Source organism: Schistocerca piceifrons, chromosome 10 (genome assembly GCF_021461385.2).
Source record: "Schistocerca piceifrons isolate TAMUIC-IGC-003096 chromosome 10, iqSchPice1.1, whole genome shotgun sequence".
Lineage (NCBI taxonomy): Eukaryota > Metazoa > Arthropoda > Insecta > Orthoptera > Acrididae > Schistocerca > Schistocerca piceifrons.
The window spans coordinates 35,532,475-35,546,258 of NC_060147.1; the positions used below are offsets into that span (position 1 = coordinate 35,532,475).

At 42.2% G+C, this 13,784-nt stretch overlaps 1 protein-coding gene across 1 annotated transcript in view; it reads left to right on the forward strand.

The window, feature by feature from the left end:
• The first annotated feature begins 8,955 nt into the window (after nt 1-8,955).
• Nucleotides 8,956-13,784, forward strand: part of LOC124718663 (sonic hedgehog protein-like) — a 387,181-nt gene continuing 382,352 nt past the window's right edge. Inside the window, exon 1 of the mRNA XM_047244290.1 lies at nt 8,956-8,967. Coding sequence (XP_047100246.1) covers nt 8,956-8,967 — 12 coding nt within the window. The remainder of the gene's footprint in view (nt 8,968-13,784) is intronic.

The window sequence follows — 13,784 nt, forward strand, 5'->3', positions numbered from 1 at the left end:
ACATACACTGAAATCATCAACACGTCGGTGGTAACAATGTTGTTATTTTAGCAAAAGTTCACACAATTTGTTGCAGCAGCGTAATCTTCTGGGGAGGCATCCACATATAAAACAATGGCAGAATGTTAATAGCTTCTAGCACAATTTGAAACTCAACATTTTGAGCAGGACTTTATTCTGTCGCTCAGGAGAGTGATAGATGTTGCATGTTTCGTTATCCTTTGCTGATTAAGCCAATTTGAATTCCAATCACGACTAATTTACATGTAATATTGATTTACACATAAAATTTCTCAGATAGATGAAATTTTACAAGGTATTGTTCATATTTTACGAGAGGTTCATGAAAAAATAACTTTATTGCAATTTACATATACGCTAAGTCGTGAGTATTCTGTTATGTATGGTTTAAATTTGATTGAATAACACTGGAATTCGATTCTTTTATTTAACTCAAAACACCGGTAGCACAAACATGAAGGTATTTATAAAACTTGTGACACAGCTTGTGGTCGTAACAGTGATCATTCTTATCGTGTCACTGTGGAGAAGTAGTAAGATTTTAGTTACATTGCTGTTTTACCCTATAGTTTTAAGAATTTTCTCCTACTGTTGAAGTTGTAATGCTATATAAAAAAGATAAACTTACAAGAAACACCATTCTCTGGTTTTCTTTTCAAGGTGAAGCTCATTACATTTGAAAGGCTTATCCTTTTGCTCTTTGCAATTACATGACAATTGTTCGAAAATAGAGTGGATCGTTTGAATCTCTTACAATAATGAACTTTCTTGCACATAAGAGAGTATTTAAGGTCACACATAGTCTATGGTACTACATAGTAGTTGGTGTGAGGTGGCATAACACATAATATTAACTGAAAAACGACAACGTTTTTGATTCTTGATAGTAGAAAGAGGACAATACGCATCTTTGTTGTGAATTTAAGTTGCTACATGATCTTTCGGGCATAAGATAGCTTCCATGAGACAAAGATTAAACAATACGTTGACGTGGCACAATGTGCAGGTTTCAGTCTCTTGGAAAGAAGAGCATGAACAGGGGGAAACCATTGTTATGCACTGTTATGTGGGTTCCGAAGCATGTATGAATGAATTTACTTAGCTGTACGCCGGCCGCAGTGGTCTAGCGGTTCTAGGCGCTCAGTCCGGAACCGCGCGACTGCTACGGTCGCAGGATCGAATCCTACCCCGGGCATGGATGTGTGTGATGTCCTTAGGTTAGTTAGGTTTAAGTAGTTCTAAGTTCTAGGGGACTGATGACCTCAGATGTTAAGTCCCATAGTGCTCAGAGCCATTTGAACTATTTGAACAAACAAGCTATTAAGCAGATGGTCATAATGTTTTGACTCATCAGTGTATATAAGATGAATAAAATCGGTAAATACTTTTGATGGTGTTATCCTTACTACACAAGCCGCGAGGGGTAGCCGCGCCATCTAGGACGCCTTGCTACGGTTCGGACGTCTCCCCCGACGGAGGTTCGAGTCCTCCCTCGGGCATGGGTGTGTGTGTGTTGGCCTTAGCTTAAGTTAAAGTTAGATTAAGTAGTGTTTAAGCCTAGGGACCGATGACCTCAGCAGTTTCGTCCCATAGGAACTTACCACATAGCATTACATTGCATTACTACGTAAGAGATACGAGGCGTGTTTTTTAAGTAAGTACCGTTTCCAAATTTAAAAAATACGTTCTAAGATATCTCAATTATTTTATTGTTACATGAAAGCCTGTACCTTAATCTACGCACTGACGCCATTACAGTCTGATTCTTCCTTGTTTACGTTGCGTACTGAGTGTTGAAGATGCCTACGATAATCGTGAGTAGGTTCAAATGGATCTGAGCACTATGGGACTTAACTGCTGTGGTCATCAGTCCCCTAGAACTTAGAACTACTTAAACCTAACTAACCTAAGGACATCACACACATCCATGCCCGAAGCGGGATTCGAACCTGCGACCGTAGCGGTCGCGTGGTTCCAAGCTGTAGCGCCTAGAACCGCTCGGCCACTCCGGCCGGCGATAATCGTGAGTCCCGCCGACTGTGAAGTACGGGCTGTTATAAGATTTCTTAGTGCTAAAGGCCTAAAAGCGATCGATATTCATCGTGAGATCTGTGCAGTTTACGGAGAAAACATTACGAGTGATGGAAGGGTGAGAAAGTGGGTGAGAGCATTTAAAGATGGCCGCACAAATGTGCATGATGAACAACGGAGTGGGCGTCCTTCGGTCGTTAATGAAAGTTTGGTGCAGGAAGTGGACAGTAAGGTGAGAGAAATCAGACTCTTTACGGTTTCCTCCTTGCGGGATGACTTTCCTAATGTTTCTCGTAGTGTTTTGTATGGCACTGTGACCGAGCACTTCAATTACCGAAAATTGTGCGCACGTTGGGTACCGAAAATGTTGACGGATGTGCACGAAACCAAACGTTTCGACAAAAAAAATGGCTCTGAGCACTATGGGACTTAACATCTGTGGTCATCAGTCCCCTAGAACTTAGAACTACTCAAACCTAACTAACCTAAGGACATCACACACATCCATGCCCGAGGCAGGATTCGAACCTGCGACCTTAGCAGTCCCGCGGTTCCGGACTGAGCGCCTGAACCGCTAGACCACCGCGGCCGACAAACGTTTAGACAGTGCACTGACTTTCCTCGAGCGATACCAGAACGACGATGATGATTTCTCAAGCCAAATTGTTACGGGCGATGAAACATGAGTGGCCTATGTCACATGAGAAACAAAGCAACAGTCCGTGAAAGTTGAACAAGGGCATCGTTTTGCTGCAAGACAATGCCCGTTCGCATGTGGCGAATCAGACCAAAGATCTCATCACATCTTTTCGATGGGAAACTCTAGATCATCCTCCGTACAGCCCCGATCTTGCACCCAGTGACTACCATCTGTTCCCGCACTTGAAGAAACACCTGGGCGGTCAGCGTCTTCAAGACGGTGACGAAGTCAAAACAGTGGTAATGCAGTGGTTAACAAGTCAGGCGGCAGACTTCTATGAGGAGGGTATTCGAAAACTGGTACAACGTTATGACAAGTGCCTCAATATTGACGGAAATTATGTAGAAAAGTAGATTCAGGTACAGGCTTTCATGTAAAAATAAAATTATTGAGATATCTTAGCTCGGCTTTTTAAAATTTCAAAACGGTACTTACATAAAAAACACGCCTGGTACAATAACAGCTGTTGTCCCAATATCCACAAGAAGATGGATGTACAGAGAATCGTCGTCCAGTGACACAATTCGTTGACGTCCAGTGCAATGGCAGGCCTACATCCATTAATAATGATTGATGTTCTCCGCAGTCGTTTAATGAACAAAGTAAGAGCATATTGACTATCAGACCAATTGTGTGATTGTATTGAAGAGTTCCTAGATACCAGAACACAGCATGTCATTCTCAATGTAGAGAAGTCTTCCGAAGTAAGAGTGATTTCAGGTCTGCCGCAGGGGAGTGTCGTAGGACCGTTGCTATTCACAATATACATAAATGACCTTGTGGATGACATCGGAAATTCACTGAGACTTTTTTGCGGATGATGCTGTGCTATATCGAGAGGTTGTAATAATGGAAAATTGTACTGAAATGCAGGAGCATCTGCAGCGAATTGACGCATGGTGCAGGGAACGGCAATTGAATCTAAATGTAGACAAGTGTAATGTGCTGCGAATACATAGAAAGAAAGATCCTTTATCATTTTGCTACAATATAGCAGGTCAGCAACTGGAAGCAGTTAATCCCACAAATTATCTGGGAGTACGCATTAGGAGTGATTTAAAATGGAATGATCATATAAAGTTGATCGTCGGTAAAGCAGATGCCAGACTGAGATTCATTGGAAGAATCCCAAGGAAATGCAATCCGAAAACAAAGGAAGTTGGTTACAGTACGCTTGTTCGCCCACTGCTTGAATACTGCTCAGCAGTGTGGGATCCGTACCAGATAGGGTTGATAGAAGAGATAGAGAAGATCCAACGGAGAGCAGCGCGCTTCGTTACAGGATCATTGAGTAATCGCGAAAGCGTTACGGAGATGACAGATAAACTCCAGTGGAAGACTCTGCAGGAGAACGTGCAGTAGCTCGGTACGGTCTTTTGTTGAAGTTTCGAGATCATATCTTCACCGAAGAGTCAAGCAGTATATTGCTCCCTCCTACGTATGTCTCGCGAGGAGACCATGAGGATAAAATCAGAGAGATTAGAGCCCACACGGGGCATACCGACAATCCTTCTTTCCACGAACAATACGAGACTGGAATAGAAGGGAGAACCGATAGAGGTACTCAAGGTACCCTCCGCCACACACCGTCAGGTGGCTTGCGGAGTATGGATGTAGATGTGACATAGAGTGAAAAGCAGTCATGGACTGTGCGGCTGGTCCCGGCGGAGGTTTGAGTCCTCCCTCGTGCATGGATGTGTGTGTGTGTGTTTGTCCTTGGCATAATATAGGGTAAGTAGTGTGTAAGCTTAGGGACTAATGACAACAGCAGTAAAGTCCCATAAGATTTCACACACATTTGGAACATAGAGTGAAAAGCTTTTCGGAAGTCAAGAAATACTGCATCTAATTACGCAAAATTAGCCCAGCCCACTTAAACAGTTGTGTTTATTTACCTTGGTGATCATCCAGCCGTTGTCCCAAACTGCCAAGTTCACAAAATCTCAACAACAAGGTTTCTGACTTCATTGTTTGGCGTGCACTGTTTTCTCTTCCCCAGTTCTTTACCGCAGTCACACGGCTATGCGTGTAGTACAAGAGCGCGGATTGTGAATTCTGCCACTGCGTCTCTCCTGCATTGCGGTGCATGCAGCGCTCCAGAGCAAAAACCTGAACACTTGTCTGCTGCTACGTGAGCAGCCCGTGGAATGGCGCCTCAGACAGTGACGGCTCACCGTGGCAGGCTCTGAGCAGTGGTGACAGTTCTGTGAAGCAAGTGAAGCTCGTACAAGTTATCGGCGATGTATCACGGGCAGGTAGGAAATGGATAGGTTAAAGTTATAGTGTGGTTAGTGAAATTTGGCGGCAGGAGAAACAGGAAAATACAGGGTTATAGTTACAAACTCAGATAGGGGTAATGCAGGTGTATGTTTAATAATGAATAAGTAAATTGGAATGCAGTAAGCCACTATGAGCGGCATGGTGAACGTCAAGATACACTACTGGCCATTAAAATTGCTACACCAAAAAGAAACGCAGATGATAAACGGGTATTCATTGGACAAACATATTATACTGGAACTGACAAATGATTACATTTTCACGCAATTTGGGTGCATAGACCCTGAGAAATCAGTACCCAGAACAACCACCTCTGGCCGTAATAACGGCCTTGATACGCCTGGGCATTGAGTCACACAGAGCTTGGATAGCGTGTACAGGTACAACTGCCCTTGCAGCTTCAACACGATACCACAGTTCATCGAAAGTAGTGACTGGCGTACTGTGACGAGCCAGTTGCTTGGCCACCGTTGACGAGACGTTTTCGATTGGTGAGAGATCTGCTGGCCAGGACAGCATTCGAAAATTTTCTGTATCCAGAAAGGCCCGTACAGGACTTGCAACATGCGGTCGTGCATTATCCTGCTGAAGTGTAGGGTTTCGCAGGGATCGAATGAAGGGTAGAACCACGGGCCGTAACACATCTGAAATGTGACGTCCACTGTTCAAAGTGCCGTCAATGCGAACAATAGGTGACCGAGACGTGTAACCAATGGCACCCCATACCATCACGCCGAGTGATAGGCCAGTATGGCGATGACGAATACACGCTTCCAATTTGCGTTCACCGCGATGTCACCAAACACGGATGCGACCATCATCATGCTGTAAACGGAAACTGGATACATCCGAAAACATGACGTTTTGCCATTCGTGCACCCCGGTTTGTCAACAAGCAGCAATGTCGCGATACGATAAACCGCAATCGTGTTAGGCTACAATCCGACCTTTATCAAAGTCTGAAACGTGATGGTACGCATTTCTTCTCCTTACAGGAGGCATCACAACAACGTTTCACCAGGCAACGCCGGTCAACTGCTGTTTGTGTATGAGAAATCTGTTGGAAACTTTCCTCATATCAGCACGTTGTAGGTGTCGCCACAGGCGCCAACCTTGTGTGAATGCTCTGAAAAGCTAATCATTTGCATATCGCAGCATCTTCTTCCTGTCGGTTAAATTTCGCATCTGTAGCACGTCATTTTCGTCGTGTAGCAATTTATTGACCAGTAGTGTAATTCGCGTAAATAACGGGCCGCGGATTTGCATTCGCGGTAATGACATCCGGCAGCGACCCAGATGGGTTCTACAGGAGATACATCAGACGAATGTGGTCGCCGAGACATCAACGTGAGTTCACTATAACGATCGTCAAACCACTGTAGCACGGTTCTGGCTCCGAGGCACGGCCAATTATACTGCTGAAAGATGACATCGTCGTCGGCGAAGACATCAAGCGTGGAGTGATGCAGGTGGTTCACATCTGTCAGCGTATCTTCGATTACTGCCACAGGTCCCACGAAAATGCAGGAGAATATCTGCCATAGCGTAATACTGCTCCCACCACCCTGCCCTTTCGAGCCGCCATTCACCTCGATGACGGCGTTTGTGGAGATGACCATCGACAGAGCGTAGCAAAAATGTGATTCAGTCGAAGAGCCGACAGGTTTCCATTGATCGACGGCAGAATCCCGATGGTCCTGTGCCCACTGCAATCGTAAATGACGATGTCGTTGGGTCAACACGTGAACGCGTAGGGGTGGTCTGCTGCGGAACTCCATGTCCTACAGTGTACTATGAACGGTGTGCTCTGAAACACTTGTGAGTGCACCAGCATTGTGCTCTTTCAGCAGAGATGCCAGAGATCACCATCTACCACACTTTACACAGCAGACCAGCCTCCGAACCTCACGTTCTGTGAAGAGTCGTGGACGGCCAACCATTTAGCCCCATGTGGTAGTTCCACGGTCCTCCTACATCTTACTGTAGATTCTCACGACAGTAGCACGTGAACATTCGAACAGCTTCACCGTGTTCGAGGTGCTCCTTCACAGGCTCTGTGTAACAATAATCTGTCCTTTGTCAAACTTGTTTATCTCAGTGGATTTCCCCATTTGCAGCTCATATCTTCGATAGGGTGATCCCCGTCCGTGTCTGCTCTGCCTACACACTTTTGTTACGGGGTCACGTGCCCGCAAAGCCGCCAGGCAGCATCCAGCGTCGCGGTGGGGAGTAGTCGTAATGTTTCTGCTTATCAGTGTAAGCTCGAATGGGGGTGAAATTCTCAGTGGACGTTACATTTCAGACGTGTTACGACCCATGGCTCTACCCTTCATTCAATCCCTGCGAAACCCTACATTTCAGCAAGATAATGCCTGACCGCATGTTGCAGGTCCTCTACGGGCCTTTCTGGATACAGAAAATGTTGGACTGCTGCCGTGGCCAGCACATTCTCCAGATCTCTCACCAACTGAAAACGTCTGGTCAATGGTGACCGAGCAACTGGCTCGTCACAATACGCCAGTCACTACTCTTGATGAACTGTGGTATCGTGTTGAAGCTGCATGGGCAGCTGTACCTGTACACGCCATCCAAGCTCTGTTTGACGCAATGCCCGGGCCTATCAAGGCCGTTATTACGGCCAGAGGTGGTTGTTCTGGGTACTGATTTCTCAGGAGCTATGCACTCAAATTGCGTGAAGATGTAATCACATGCCAGTTCTAGTACAATGTATTTGTCCAATTAATACCCGTTTATCATCTGCATTTCTTCATGGTGTAGCAATTTTAATGGCCAGTAGTGTATTAAGAAGGGGGCCATAACTTTTCGGCTCATCAGTGTAGATCTTTCTCAAATGATTTTCTTGTGAAGTCTGTACATTATAGTCATGTATTGTAGCGTTGTAGGGTGTTTTAGTTGTTCCCTTTCTTTGTTATTCACTGCTCTTAATCTTCTAAGTAATCTTTAATTGTTTAGCATACACTACTTCCGAAAAACTGTTTAGCTGCAAATTTCAAGAGAACTATTTTAGTAATTCTTTCAACTCCTTTGACAATTTATTATACAGTTTTATTTCCCTGGTACAAAATGCCGTTTTGAGCTTTTGCTCTTGTTCCACGATTATGCAGAAAACTATTACATCTACATCTACATGGATACTCTGCAAATCACATTTAAGTGTCTGGCTGAGGGTTTATCGAGCCACCTTCACAATTCTCTATTATTCCAGCTCGTACAGCGCGGAAAGAACGAACGCCTATATCTTTCCGTGGACTACTTGGTAATGCTTTCCTTGATTTGCTCAACAGGCTGGTAGATGCACTCCCTTGTTGCAGTGAGGATACCAAGTTCTTTAAATAGCTCTTTACCACGAGCCCAAGTAATTCTTCTATAAAATGGATTAAAAACGGTGTTGAAGGCTATAAAATATTTATTTTTAATGGTAACGTGTTTCGATCAGAATGTGGCCATCTTCAGACGATTTACACCATGGTGGTAGGCGGTGGCTTTGAAGAAGCAGATGCCGTAGTTCCACGAACGTGTGAAGATGGTCGTATTCTGACGGAAACTGGTTAACATTACAAGTCAGTATTTTATTGAGGTCAAGACTGTTTTTAATATATTGTTAAGTATTTTAGCTAGACAGCTGATTTTCTCCAAGACAAATGTTCTCAACAATTGCTACTTAGACTTATTATTCTTACTGCTCTTGAGTGTACTTAGGACAAGATACTGGCTGTTACAGATTGACGAGAGAACCTGTTCATAACAAGCTGATGACGTTCTTGTTGTCGGTATCTTTCTGTGTGTTCATTCTATGTTCACTGACAAACAGTAATATCCCTCAAAACTTTGTACTTGTCACACAATGTGTAGATTTATCATCTGTGCTAATGTTACATCGTTGACAGTCTCTAAGGTCCATCATGACCCAAGATGTAAGTAGGCTGTATAGGTTTTTATGTTGGTAACGCCACGTAGCTCTCTGTATGAAAATCACTGGCTGTGCTGTGTGCAGTCTGTGGCTAGTTGCATTGTTGTCTCCCATTGTAGTGTTGGGCAGCTGGATGTGAACAGCGCGTAGCGTTGCGCAGTTGGAGGTGAGCCGCCAGCAGAGGTGGATGTGGGGAGAGAAATGGCGGAGTGTTGAAATTTGTAAGACTGGATGTCATGAACTGCTATGTATTTTATGATTTTTCAACACTATTAAGGTAAATACATTGTTTGTTCTCTATTAAAATCTTTCATTTGCTAACTATGCCTATCAGTAGTTAGTACCTTCAGTAGTTTCAATATATTATTTAGCTGGCAGTAGTGGCGCTCGCTGTATTGCAGTAGTTCGAGTAACGAAGATTTTTGTGAGGTAAATGATTTGTGAAAGGTATAGGTTAATGTTAGTCAGGGCCATTCTTTTGTAGGGATTATTGAAAGTCAGATTGCGTTGTGCTAAAAATATTGTGTGTCAGTTTAAGGACAGTCATGTATAATTGTTCAAAGGGGACGTTTCATAAAGATTACGTCACTATCAGAAATATTTTAAACTAGGCTGAAAACATTTCGAAACGTATATAAGGCACCGTCCGAGAGCATTACAGATTATCCAGGAAACAAACTCTGGAAGTGGGGTGTTTATACCATATCGTAAACAGTACAAGGTGTTTCTTGAAACATTTATTCTATTTCTCAAGCCTATACTTTCTACATGAATTATGATACAAACTTGTGTCAAATTTTTAACTCGCGCATTTTCAACAGAAACGTCTGATTTTTACAAGGGAGTAAGTTTCACCTGTCTGCGCATACAACCTTCAGGTGTTTTTCACAGGTATGCTTAGTATCGCACTTGTCATTTACCTTTCAGAAAAGTGTTCCTTGTGCTCCATAAAGATGATAGAAAATACGGTCTTTTGGAATCGAAGAAATCTTTTCGGAACACCCTGTATTTTGTCCACAGTTGTACACGATTTTTCGTAGAATCAAGGCTACAGTACGCAGATGACATGCCTATTTCATTCCAGCCATATTAAAGGTATGGCTGCACGTACTTTGACTGCGGATGTTATCAGAAACTATGAAAAGCTTCGCACAGCAGCCTCGTAAGACTTACTCTACTACTGCGTCTTGTGTTTAAGAAATTTCCTGCAGCCTCAGTTGGGTACCTTTTTTCTCTCTTTACCTTCCTTCCATTTTATTTGGTTTTTTCCTCCACCGTAAAACGCTCCTTGCATTCCGGCAGTTTGTTTCGGGGAAGCGGCGGAGGGGCAGAACAAAAATAGAAGGATCCGGGCAAATAGCATCAATCTTTCCAAGTACAGGGTGCACCGCAAGTCGAGACCCCGAGTCTTAACACGTGCTCTCGACACCGATGGCGGAATGTGTAGTACTTTGCTTCACCACAGTCCGATATCTAGGTTCAAACGGGGCCAATACCGACCGAACGTTTTCCTTTTTATTATTTTAAGAAATTAATGTGCCTGACAACATCGAATGGCGTCAGCATGGCATATAACAGAGACCTCCGCGTCTGTACGAAATACCGATACACGCCGTTACCAGAGTCTTAACAAAACAGTCGCGAAAGCACGTCTTTTTTACGCGACAGCAGCGCACCAAGTGGGTATCAAGCTACACATCTCTTTATGATATCAGATGAGAGCGAATAGTGTCATTCACAGCGATCTGTAACAAAGTTTTTGCAGTATGGAGCGTGTGTAGCACCGCAGAAATATGATTTTCAGTATTTCATACAATTTTAGAAAACAGAAGTAGATCTTCAGGCACATGCGAATAAGCAAGAAAAAAGTTTCTGGCGAAGGTTGATCACTATGGTGTATAACAGAGAAGCAATATCACAGGCGAAAATACGCCCCGCTTTTGTTATCCACTGCGACAACAGCGCACCAAGCGGTCAGCAAGTTACATTTCTGATTATGAGTTTGTAACAAAGTTTTTTGCAATAAGAAACGTATTTAGCGCCGTAAAAAAACTATGATAACTTAAAAGCGACACTACCTTTGTGTTTCTTTAGTTTCCTGAAGCCTCTGAGAGGCATGAAACTGTTTAGGGGATAGTTTATTTACCATTCTCTTGTACCGTAAATTGGAGTGAAGTGGTCCAATGGGGTGAACAGAGTCAAATTGCAGTGTTCTTTTTTTTTACTAATATGACTGGAAATTCAAAGTAAATGTTGGGAATAATGACCTGTCTTTTTTATAATATGTCTCTGGCAATTCAATGTTGGCAACAATGATGTTACCCTGATCATCTAGGTCAGTTCTAAGGCCTGTGACAGTCAACTGTTCTATCCTGCCATCTTCGCTAATCAGTTGTATTGTTTACTTTGGCAGTTTATATTGTGCTGTTTTTAAGTCACTGGAAACTTTGCTCTCTCTAGATAATATCGTACATTTTACTACAGCTGGATTTGCTATAAAAGTTAAGGGATATGTCTATGATTAATAACTTGTTATTGTTATTAGAAATTTTAAAATAAAAAAAAAGACGTTGGTACTTCCAGGGGTTAGGGGATAGGCTTACATAATCACTTCAATCCATTGAACCTAAATTCTACAGAATTCAATTTTTCTCGATTTTTCGGCTAAAACAAGATGCCATGGTTTTACAAGAGGGTCCCGGGGACCAGAATTACAAGAACATTTGGAAATATCTCATGACAGTAATGTAGAAAGTGAAGAAAACTAGACGGATGCCTCAGAAGAAGGTGAGAAAGAACCTAAAGTAGTTGAGCCCCAGAAGTTTATTACGTGACCCCCGATGTAGGTAACTTTTTGGTTGGAAAACTAAAAGACCACATGCAAAAAAAAGATATGTTGTATAGCTCACAAGTCTCATGGTTATCGGAAACCGGCAATGGTTGTAATAGGTTCATAGGAGGAAGGTTTCTAAAACAGTACATATGGCACAGAGACAACTTTTTATGTCCGGAAATCAAGGAGTCAGGCGTTGTAACGTCTTCCAACGCCAATAGCTCTTCGCTAGAGTTGCCTTTAATTTCCAAAGAATGGTTTTCTAATTTTTTGTGAGTAAATAGTTTTTTGATACATACTATGGGTCTCAGAACATGATACGGTAGTAATTTCATGTTATTTGGGGTAAAGCGATACAAGCGGCTTAAAAAATCATAGGTAAAAAAAAATGATTATATGGATTTATACTCCTGACACAAATCTAATCGATCATTTGGATAAACCGACTAAAAGAATTTGTTATATGTGTTAATTTGCAAATTTCACCCCGGTTTACGGTAACACACAGACAATTGCTGAAGAATGTGATGTTGCTTGAAGAACGAAAAATAGGCTAGTAAACGGTGGAAGACATGCCCTTTTGCAGAAAGGTGTCGCACATCCAGCAAAAAAGTGAAGTTTTGCTCGCTACACTTCCAGTCAAATCTTTGTGAATGGAACGTAGGAAATTTGTGTGAAATGCAAAACCCACATTATTTAAAGCACCACAACCGTCGATGAAGAGAAACCCACACAGATGTCACAATAAATCATCAGAAACAATAAAATCCTTTCTCAACACATAAGGAACCAATTATTCAGTCGTTGCTACCTCTGAGTCACAAAGAGCAGGAATCTTTAACACAGTCGTCTTTTGAAGAAAATGTTATTACATTTACAAAAAATTTCGTGAATTCGAAAGTCGAGTGATGTCTAATAAGAAAGAACAAATCATTATATCCTCCACACAAAATTGCTACGTGTCAAGATAAATCGTTGTCATAGTAAAAACAGAGAGTAACAGAAATATATGCTTCTAATGCATGAAATACAATGCCTGTATTGTTTTGCTTTCAGAGGAGTTTGCTGGAATTATATGCAGGTTCGAAAGTATTTCCTGAATTCAGTGAGATTTGGTTGCTTTTTTAGATTTCACAATAATTCATGTCTCTGAGAATTTACTAATGCATGGAACGCAAAAATATAATAGCCACTTCGTTAATTAAGCGGAAAAATAATTAAAAACATATCCTTACGATACATGCGACTGTCTCCTTTCTCACCGCTTGGAGCGCTAATGTCGCTCCAGCTGGTAAACGGAAATAACTTAGCAGACGAGTATGTTGCGCGACCTTATGTATTTGACTGTGCTGTTAGTTCGTTGTTTTCCGGATAGGTAGCATTACACACGACACATTGGGATTGCTCAATAGCGGTATCTGAAAAAAGAAACCACTAGTTTTCACTTTCGGAAAATATATCTCTTACGTTTTCCAAACAGCTTCAAGGTCATTTCCAGAGAACACGAAAGCCAACTATTTCACTTCTAATCTGAGTGAACTGAATGACTGATTACAACTTCGAACAGTTTCTTTAGAGCTATTGAAACTGCTAAATTGCGGTACATTATTGGCGAAGAGAAATTACATTTGTGCTAGCTTCGTTATCTTGGACGGTAAAAAGAAAAAAAAATGGATATAATTTTTGTCATACTTTCTTCATGCCGCTTCAGCTTCCAACAATACTTAACAGCACGAATGACAACAATTTCACTCATTACCAAGAATCTTGCTTTCTCTGCTTCGACCTTGTAGCCACGTCTACATTCATTTATTGTCGCTGTGTGCGTGATGTTCCCTTGTTTCCTTTCCTATACAAGTTCAGTGTCCATGTTTTTAAGTGTATAATACAAAAGAATTCATTCAGCCTTTCAGAAGGAGGGAACGATAGTCGGATGTCACATGAAACCTTCGTAAAAATAGATAGTTCCTTGCGGATAAAATTCTGTA